Source organism: Dendrobates tinctorius, unplaced genomic scaffold, assembly GCF_039654945.1.
Source record: "Dendrobates tinctorius isolate UK_male_01 unplaced genomic scaffold, ASM3965494v1 ptg000312l, whole genome shotgun sequence".
Lineage (NCBI taxonomy): Eukaryota > Metazoa > Chordata > Amphibia > Anura > Dendrobatidae > Dendrobates > Dendrobates tinctorius.
This window is the reverse complement of record NW_027361979.1, coordinates 6,244,751-6,255,235: the sequence shown is the minus strand read 5'-3', so window position 1 is coordinate 6,255,235 and position 10,485 is coordinate 6,244,751. Positions and strand designations below refer to the sequence as shown.

At 42.1% G+C, this 10,485-nt stretch overlaps 1 protein-coding gene across 2 annotated transcripts in view; it reads right to left on the bottom strand.

Moving 5' to 3' along the window:
- Positions 1–5,873: 5,873 nt before the first annotated feature.
- The window catches only part of LOC141073705 (mitogen-activated protein kinase 14), a 120,985-nt gene continuing 116,373 nt past the window's right edge, over positions 5,874–10,485 (bottom strand). For both annotated transcript variants that reach the window (XM_073561064.1, XM_073561063.1), the window contains exon 12: positions 5,874–10,242. In XM_073561064.1, coding sequence (XP_073417165.1) covers positions 10,175–10,242 — 68 coding nt within the window. In that variant the 3' untranslated portion in view covers positions 5,874–10,174. The remainder of the gene's footprint in view (positions 10,243–10,485) is intronic.

Here is a 10,485-nt window from a genome sequence, read left to right as displayed (position 1 = left end):
GCAGATTTGTGCCTGTGTTTTTCTGTAAACCTTTATTCTTTATTACTGCAGGTCAACCTTTTGGAACAATTTCTTAGCCTCCTTTAAATACTGTATAGTGAAAAATGTCTAATTACAATGATGGTCATAGAATATAATAATGCAATGTACGGGGCAGTTGTAATTGTAGAGCTTTGTGAAGGGTTAATACTAAAATCAGAGCTTAAGTTTCACTTCTCCATTTCTCTGTAAGGTTTCGTTTCTTAATTTTTGTTGTAAGATAAATTTTTATAATTGGCATGGGCTGTCATGAAACCAGACTGTTCCCATCTGTATAAGATAAGGGAGGCGGGGGTGTAAAACTCTGAAGAATATGCCATTATACTACTTTCTACGCTATTTAGGTACAGACATAGAAGTAGTTTCCGGTTTTCTTGCAATATTATTGGCTTATAAAGTGAAATGATTTTATTGGTAGATGAGAACTTTGCATAATTAAGCAAAATGTTATAAAAGAAGTGAATAAAATAAAGGGGCTTAGTGATCTGCCTCGATCCTCCCGTCCAGAGACCCCAGTCTCCGTGTGGTCATTTGAGTTGCTAGCAACACTGGAATAATTTGGAAATCACTGGCTCAACCGTGAAGGGTTAATTTAGCCCTCCCTAAATAGCTACCTCGACAGTGGTGCCCAACGTGGGGCCCACGAACAGGGATGCCTCTGCCCCCAGAGGACAACAAGACAAAGGACCCTCGGAGCGGACTCAGGTGCTGGAAAATTGAGACTGATGACCCCCCACAACCACGGTAAGTTGGCAGTTATACTGTTCAGACTGACCGTTGGTGTGGTTTTCCTGTACTTGTTGCTGCAAAGAGGATCTGAGGTTTGTCCCCTGGTGGGGTGATTCATGGGTGGAATCATATAGAGGTGCAGTCCCTTTGGGGGCCCAGTGCTAGAACCGTACCTCATAAGGGACGGGCACCCCGGATTGACCAGTGATTGTGACTCTCTTTATAGTCAAAATATCCTGAATTCCTGGTCATTGTTAGTTATCAGGCGTGGTGAGTGATCGAAGATGGGTAGGATACGTAACTCAGGTATATATAAAGATATATATAACCAGAGGTGTCCGGAGGGATAGTCTGTGACGCTCTCCTCCTTTCACTGAGTACCGCGAATTTTGGGCTTCCAGAGGGGGTTGGCCCTGTGGAACAAATGGAGACAGCTACTCCAGTATAGTGCACAATTTGTCAGGATATTTAGCTCTAAAGGAGAGAATTATGTTTCTGTGGAAGAAAAAGGAAAGTTTGGAATTGTGTGAAGGATCAGATACTGTTAGTCTTACGATTCAAAGACGAGGAAAGAAATGTCAGGAATGCAGGAAAAATATTTTCGATTCTGGGATTTCCTAAGGGCGGGAGGTTGTAGCCTACGCTATGGGATGAAGGAGTTAAAAGGTTGACTGATGATGGATTACTTAAAGGCGCTGAGGAATTCCGTGGCTTGGCACATGAATTGTATAATGAAGGTTATGTGGAAATTGAACAGCAAGTGAATTCTGATTGTTTCTGTTACTGCTATGTTGAAGAAGGAAAAGTTGTCTAATATGACAGGGACGGGATGTTTTGTGGTTCAAGCAAGTGACTGTGGTATGAGAATGTGATTGATTAAAGAAGGAATTAAGATCCAGACTGTGTCAGGCAGTCGAATAGTTAAAAGTGATGATTTTAAACAAGAAGTTTCCCTGCTAGATAAGGTCCCTCCCCAGGAAATCCCTTAACCCCAAGGCACCGATGTATCCTGGACTACCAAAACTCAGTATGCCCCCACCCTATCATCCTGCCGGGTGGATCTGTGCTGTATGTGGAGTTACTAATCCTCAGTGGAGAGAGGTCTGTTATAATTGTGGCACAAGAAGACCGAGAGTTGCAGCCCCCACCTCTGCTAACGGCACCTATTATCCGCAGCCAGCCTCAATCCCCGTTCACCCGATCCAGAGGAAAAAAAAAAAAGTTTTCAGAAGACTTTAACCCACTCTGTTCAGAGAGAAAAAAAAAAAAGAGCAAGCTAGCAGCTGCTTCAGTACCCCCTCCCATCTTAGCCCACACCATATCCCCCTTCACCCCCACCGCAGCTGCGAGCACACAGCCAGTCTCTTATCAGTATCATTGAGTATCATTGGAGCACACAGTTTGCCCTTCAGCCCACACAGCAAACTCTGCCCCCCCTCAGACTTCAGCTAGTGGGAACCCTGCTCCTCAGCCCCTCCCTGCTAATTCTCATTACTGCTCAGTTTGTAATCTCTCTCATATGTCCTGTAAATTTACTAGGGGTAGATTCATTATCACAGTTCCGCTCCAGAATACAATTCCAAGATGATGGTCAGATGTTTTTTTTTGTTATATAATCCCTATGTAGATAAAGACAGTGAGGAAATCTGTATTTTGCATGCCCTTCTCACGGTTATGATGGCCCTGATAGGCTCAGATCCACCCCCAATATTGCCAGAGGATCAATGACTCACCCCATACCTCTCAGAGATACCATCTAAACTCTGGTCAAAAGGGCCAAATGATATAGGGAAAATGCCTGTAGAACCAGTAAGTGTTTCTCAAACCTGGTGCCTAATCCTCATACTCTTTTGTCCCAAATACCCCAGGATGCTGCTTGGTTTACAGTTATTGATCTTACCAATGCCTTCTTTAGCATTCCATTACACCCAGACTGCCAGTTTCTATTTGCATTCACTTAGCAGGAACGACAGTTAATATGGACAGTTATGCCACAAGGGGCACAAAACAGTCCCAACCAGTTTTCAAAAAAAAAAAAAAAAATATGAGCAGGTGTCTTTTGCCATTGTTGCCACTGTTAGCCTCCTTAAAGCATCTGGCAGCACTGAACTGTCGGGTTTCGACCTCGAAACTTCAGTTCTGCCTTGGTCAAGTGATATTCTTGGGTCACTGTCTCCTTCAGGGTGCCAGACACCTCGCAGAAGAATAATAGCCATCAGCTCCCTTCCTTTCCCAAAAGATGAAGCTGAACCCCAGCGTTTTCTTGTGCACTTATTGTTGTCAGTGGATACCGGATGCATCCCGCATAATGCAACCCCTTTACAACGCCTTGAAAGACGGTATAATGAACTATAAGGAAAGATGGCAGTGATGGGGATTACCTACAATATGATTGTTCCCAACTTCTGACTGAAGAAACAGCTACTCCACCAAATGTCAGTGAGAATCCACTCCCAAATATTGATCTGGTGTTATACACGGATGGTTCAAGATATGCTGACGAGTTTGGTAGATTCCACACCGGATACGCTGTTACCACAGAGGACACTGTAGTGCACGCAGCTGCGCTCCCGCCCTCACAGCCAGCACGAGAAGCAGAGCTCCAGGCTCTGTCTACTGCATGTACTTTGGCCAAGAACAGACGAGCTAATATATACACGGACTCACGGTATGCATTTGGTATTTGCTCACGATTTTGGGCCTCTATTGGCCAATCGAGGGTTTATTACTACTGCCGGAACCCCAGTTAAAAATGCTGAAGCTGTTAAAACCCTCATGGACTCGATCAAATTACCTACTCAGGTGGCTATTATCAAAGTTAAGGCGCACGGTCCTAGCACCAGTCCACAGACTGTTGGCAACGCATTTGCGGATATGCAAGCAAAAGCCGCCGCTCTTACCCGTTGAACCAACTATACCAACTATGGTGACCACACGCTCTCAGCGTGAACAGTTACAAGAAGCACTGACCCTACAAGAACCTGATGATCTACAACAAACTGAAGTTTTCTGTCGGACCCCGCGAGACCACTTAATGACGATGCAGAGAATGTCTCCAAAGGAAGAGGTGAAGCAATGGAAGACTGATGGGGCACGTATGGATAATGGTCTCTGGAAAAGGACCAACTCGTGTGTCTCCCTAAGCGGATGTACCCTGCTATTGCCACATGGACCTATATATCAAAGAATCAGGCTCTCGCACTGGTGCAAAAATTCTACTGGGCCCCGGTTCTCCAGTTGGCCGGAAGCATTCCCTGTTACCAACATGACTGCAAAGACCACAGCGAAGAAACTGGTGATGGAAGTTACTGTATATGCAGATATGGGGTTCCAGAAATTATTGAAAGTGATCAAGGTCCGGCCTTTTCTTCTCATGTGTACTAAGAAGTTCTGACAATGCTTGGATCCACTGTAGCCCTCCATACTCCGTACGACCCACAATCCAGTGGGAAAGTTGAGAGGCTGAACGGCACAGAGGGGACAATTGACCAAAATGATGCAGGAGACTACGGCTCCATGACCAGAGCTCCTACCCATTGTACTAGACCACATTCGTACTACCCCTATTGCAAAACATGGCCTGTCCCCATATGAGATATTGTTTGGTGATAGACCCCCAGTTGCAAATTTCCAGCCTCAGCAGTTATCAGAAGAAACTGACCGTGCTGTTCAATATGTTATTCTGCTTAGTAAAAATCTTACTAACACCCATGCTCTAGTTTCCTTTTCTTTTCCAGATTCAGCAGAAACCGACACCGGTTATAACCTGAAGCCTGGTGATTTGGTAGTCGTGAAGAGGCATGTCAGGAAGCACGGACTAGAACCCTTGTATGACGGTCCCTATCAAGTTCTCCTTATCACCCAACAAGCCAATAGCAAATAAAGGGGACATAATGTTTTGGTTTTTCGCATTTTCCATATTATTATTGGTAGAAGTTAAAAGTTAAAGTTAGAAGACATTCAAAGACTCAGAGATCAATATGATAAAGACAATGATTGTAATAAGGACAGTTGGTGGTCAGACACCTTCTCCTTTCTCAATCCAGCCAATTGGTTTAAGGGAATTGGGGGCTAGATAGCTGGGATCTTACAAAGCTTGTTACACACTGCTGCCTGTATCCTTGTTGTATATGTGATACTAAACCTTGTTCTTTGGTGTATTTCTGTATGTATTAGGAAATTCTGCACTAAGACAGCTAATGATGATACCAAAGGTGTTGTTGCCCCTGCTCTTCTCTGCACCGATCTCAAAAGGCTACTTGATGAAGATGTTGAGGCCAAGCACATGCCTACCTACAAAAGATCCCCACCACCGTCAAAAATTGTTATTTGTGAACTGCAGTATACAGGGGGGATGGGTGCGCCGCGACAGCCATGACTGGTAACACGGCACCAGTCATGTGAAGACCAGTACCCCTCAAGCTGTTAGCTTGGGATAGCACCTCTGATGCTGCAGATGTGTTAAAAAAATTTATCTAGGGGGGAATGTGAAGGGTTAATACTAAAATCAGAGCTTAAGTTTCACTTCTCCATTTCTCTGTAGGGTTTCGTTTCTTAATTTTTGTTGTAAGATAAATTTTTATAATTGGCATGGGCTGTCATGAAACCACTGTTCCCATCTGTATAAGATAAGGGAGGTGGGGGTGTAAAACTGAAGAATATGCCATTATACTACTTTCTACGCTATTTAGGTACAGACATATATGTAGTTTCCGGTTTTCTTGCAATATTATTGGCTTATAAAGTGAAATGATTGTATTGGTATATGAGAACTTTGCATAATTAAGCAAAATGTTATAAAAGAAGTGACTAAAATAAAGGGGCTTAGTGATCTGCCTCGATCCTCCCATACAGAGACCCCAGTCTCCGTGTGGTCATTTGAGTTGCTAGCAACACTGGAATAATTTGGAAATCACTGGCTCAACCGTGAAGGGTTAATTTAGCCCTCCCTACATAGCTACCTCAACAGCTTGATCTATTTGACCTCGGATTTTCGCCAATTTTGCAACTCTGTCGTCTGCGGCCCTGCTATACCATTCTGGAGTCACACTGTTTCTGGGGTTTATATTGTGAGTACTAATGAACACAGGACAAACAGAAGAGTACACATTTTAAAAATAATATTTATTTGACCAGTGCTTATTTATGGCAAATCCATCACAGAGGAGACCAAGAAAATAGCAAAATGTAAGTTAATTTCTGTACAGCTCATGTCACTAAGTGCAGCAGTACTATTTATTGTAAACAGCTCTATCCCGGGTTTGGGAAAAGGGGGACACAAACAATATTTTTGAACCTCAAAAGGGGAGTATAAAGCAAAGTCCAGAAGAAATAAGTATTTGTTTATACTGGTAAAAGATTAGTACCATAAGATTTAATACTTTAAAAAAATTAACCCAAAATGCAAGAGGCTCCCCTATGAAGTATGATTTTTGGTAGAATACTGCCATAACTACTGGAAAAAAAATTCCCCTTTTTCTAGTAAAATATTACAGGGATAATACATTCCTGCATCCAGGCAGGAATAAAGTCATAAAGCCAATTTTCTCAATGTTATATCTTTATTGCTATTTTGAGCTGCATTAAGCATTTAGAATTCAGCGCTCTGTGATCCTCTCCCTATGCCCAGTAGACAGACAAATTCCATGTGAGTGAATATCAAGGGCTGTAGTCTCTCAACGCCACTCCGTGTCCTGTAAGGTGCAGACGGCGTTAACCGCAGTCACAGTAAAATTTAAACGTTCAAGTCTGTTTCAAAGAACTGTAACATGTTCGCATGTGGTCATTTCTCTCAGACAGGTATCCCCATCAGTATCCGTTACAGAATGAGAACCCCTGACACTGGTGGTTCTCCAGAACTGCACTCACCTTCACTAATGTGACCTGTTTGGTAGATTTGTGGGGTTCCGGTGTTACAATAATAATAAACATGCTAAAATGTAGCTTTACCATTTGTGAAACAGCCCTAAACTTTATCTTAAGCTAATGTTAAGGTAGAACTCCTGATTTTTTTTTTTATTAACTTAACCTGTGTAAGGCTAGTTTCACACTAGCATTTCACTGACCTGCGTCGGTCTGCGCACGGCCGCCACTAAGCTCCGCCTCCTCCCGGCCGCTCCGCCTATGGGCGCATGACGCTGCATGCGACCTGCGTACCCTATCTTTAGCATTAGGTACGCAGGCTGTGGGTTGGCGCGCCGATCTGCGCCATACACACCATGTTGCATTTTGGTGCGCTCGGCGCACCATCAAAAGGACGCATGCACCGGCAAATGCATACCTGCGCACGGCCTGCGTACCCAATGCTAAAGATAGGGTACGTAGGTCGCATGCAGTGTCATGCACCCATAGGCGGAGCGGCTGTGCGCAGACCGACGCAGGTCAGTGAAACGCCAGTGTGACACTAGCCTAAATATGTAGTGCAGTGTAAGTGTGTAATATACTAAGTGCAGTGTTTCCCAATCTCCAGCGCCATTCCAGTTCTCGTTTAAGCACGTGACAGCTCTTATGACTCGACCGGCTTACACCAGGCTCGATGTGTCAGCTTTACAATGTAAGTCTATGAAACCTCGTTCTCAGAAAGATTGTATTTCCGCAAGATTGTAAAAGTGACTTCTCATTCACATATAAGGCCCTGTGCACACGGTGCAGATTCTGTGCAGTTCTGCAGCAGATTTGGCCCTGCAGAACTGCAGCAGAAAAGCAGCAGAACTGCACGTGATGTACAGTACCATTTAAGGCTATGTAAAACAAAAAAGGCTGTGCACATGCTGCAGATTTTTCTGCGCAGATTTGGTGCAGAATAAAAGAAGCAGCATGTCGCTTCTTTTGTGCGGTTTTGCTGCAGTTTTCCACCTGCTCCATTATAGAAATCTGCAGGTGGAAACTGCAGGGGAAGACATCCGCAGAAAAACTGCACTAAATCTGCGATAAATCTGCACTAAAACTGCAGGTAAAACGCAGGTCATTTTACCTACAGATTTAGCAAAATCTGCGCGGAAAATTCCACAGCAGAATCCGCACCGTGTGCACATAGCCTAAAGCTCAGTGTGATCCAGAGAGTCAGAAGAGAACTGGAATGGCCCTGGACCTCAGAGAAAACAGCAATCGGTGAGTATCTGACACACTTGCATTAGACTTTTACATAAGTTTAGATAAAAATGTAACTGGAGAGCTTCTTTATCAGCAGCACACTGCTAGACCTTTAACACCTTAAGGACCGGGCGATTTTTTAGTTTTCAAACTTTTTTTTCTTCCCCTTATTACAAGAGAAAAACTTTCCATCAACATAGTGGGGTGACGGCTTGTTTTTTCTGGGAAAAATTGTACTTTTGAATGACACCATCCATTTTATCATGTCATGTATTGGAAAGCTGGAAAAAAAAAATTCCAAGTATGGCAAAAAAAAGTACAATTCAGCAATTGTTTTACTGTAAAAGTGACCTGGCGATAGGTCAGTATAATTTCAGTAATACCAAACATGTATAATTTTAGTTTTAAGTGGTGAAAAAAAAATGCAGAAATTTGTAAAAGAAAAAAAAAATGTGCTTGTTACACTATTTTCCAATAGCTGTAACATTTTCAATTTTCGAGGTATGGAGCTGTGTGAAGTCATGCTTTTTTGTGCACAAAGCCAATGATTTTATTAATAACATTTTAGAGTGGATACAATGTTTTGATCACTTAATACATTTTTTATTGTTTGCTGCAGTGGCCGAAAAACCGCAATTGTATTTTAAAATGTCTTAATTTTTAAAGTGGGAAAATGTGTTTGTTTAATTTTAACATTTTTATATATATTATATTTAAACTTTTTTTTTCTTCCTTTTACTGGGGACTTGAACATGTGATCATCTGATCACTTGTGCTATACACAGCAGTGCTACAGTACTGCTGTGTACAGTGAAAATCGGTGTCTCCTTTGAACGCCACGGGATGGTTTTCAGAAGAGTACAGTGATGACAGGCACAGGGGGCTTCAGCAGACCACTGCCTGTCATGGAAACCCATCGGCACCTTGGAATCACATTGACATGCTGTTAATGCTGCTGTCACAGATTTACAGTGGCATAAAACAGGTTAACAGCCAACAGAAGGAGCTCTGCTCCACCTGCGGCTGTTAGAGGCAGATGATAGCTGAGTAATTCTGCCATCATCTGCTGGAGAAGATGTGGGCTCGACTTGCGAAGTGAGTGAGCCCGCTTCAGAGGCAGGGAGATGACATATGACAGATACAGTACATCATATATTATTAAGGAGTTAAAATACTGGCTTGTGTTTTGTGATGAACGCCGAGGTGCTATACAAACGTCTGCGAAAGTAAGCAAGACCTTAGAGATTTTAAATATTTTAGCAAAATAGCACATAGAATTACAGACCATCTGTGACTGCTTTCCCATCATCCAGGTAAAATGTTGATATAAAAAAAAAAAAAAACCCACTATCAATGACAAAGTACATTTTCTGATTTGGTAGCAGAGAAATCTCTTTTGCAGTAATTAAGAGTTTCTGAACATTATATGAATAGCACAATTAAGTGCATGTAAATAAACCTTCCAGGGTTCTGCAGTCGAGGTACAAAATCATACTTTAAATTGGAATAGATTGCATTTTGGAACATCTTGCAGCATTTTAAGTCATTGATTATTTTATACGCAGATGCTAGAGCTAAGCTGTGCAATAAGATAATAAATAGGGCACTGACTCATGGAGACACAGCCGGACCACTTTGCTGGCCCTTTCTTTAACATTAATTTTGGCATTCATTTACAATGTGAACCACAATTACTACATTAAAAAAACGCTAGGTCAAAAATGGATTTGTACAGAAAGGGTTAAAGCAGAATTTATGCCTCCAGACAGGAAGCTAATGTAGTACAGTTCACCATTACTGGATACCTTCAGATCCCTTTTGCAAAGAGACCAATTTGTAGTTGATTAGGGATAACAATATATAAATGTGTATTTAAGATATATATATTTTCACATAGTAAAATAATTATGTGAGGTGAAAAATATCCACACTACCATCCATTAAAATCAGCAATCCTTCACAAACACAAGTATTCCCATATAAGGCCCAGTTCCTTTTATCTTCCAGCACATAAACCACAAATAAGACATAAAGGAAGTTCCAACACTTTGAGTGTACTTTCTGCATTGTGGTACAGACCATTGTGCAGAGGCGGGAGGACTATACTTGTGTAAGTGGGCGGTATCTGGGGCACATGCAGCAGTAGTTAATTTTTTTTAACCAACTCTCCCCAGTAAATAAAAATATGAACAGAGATGTATATATGCATTTCACTCAGATCCACAATCTGATAGGCACTTTGTATAATAGATGGGAGCTGAAATAGGCATCCATCAACATCTTCACAGCGGTAAACACCTTGGGAATAGTTTTTTCAAGATTCCATTTCGTCACTGTCTAGTGGAGGCGGTACAAAGCAGAGTACTTCTTCGTAGGTTAAACCTGTGCATGGAAACATACGAGGACACTAAGTAAACAAGGAGCAATAGCAACTGACGTTGCATACAATCAACTGATTTTACAAATCTTTTCAAAAAAGTTTAACCCCTTCACCCCAATGGTGGTTTGCACGTTCATGACCGGGCCAATTTTTACAATTCTGACCACTGTACCTTTATGAGGTAATAACTCTGAAATGTTTCCATGGATCCTGGTGATTCTGACATTGTTTTCTCGTGACATATT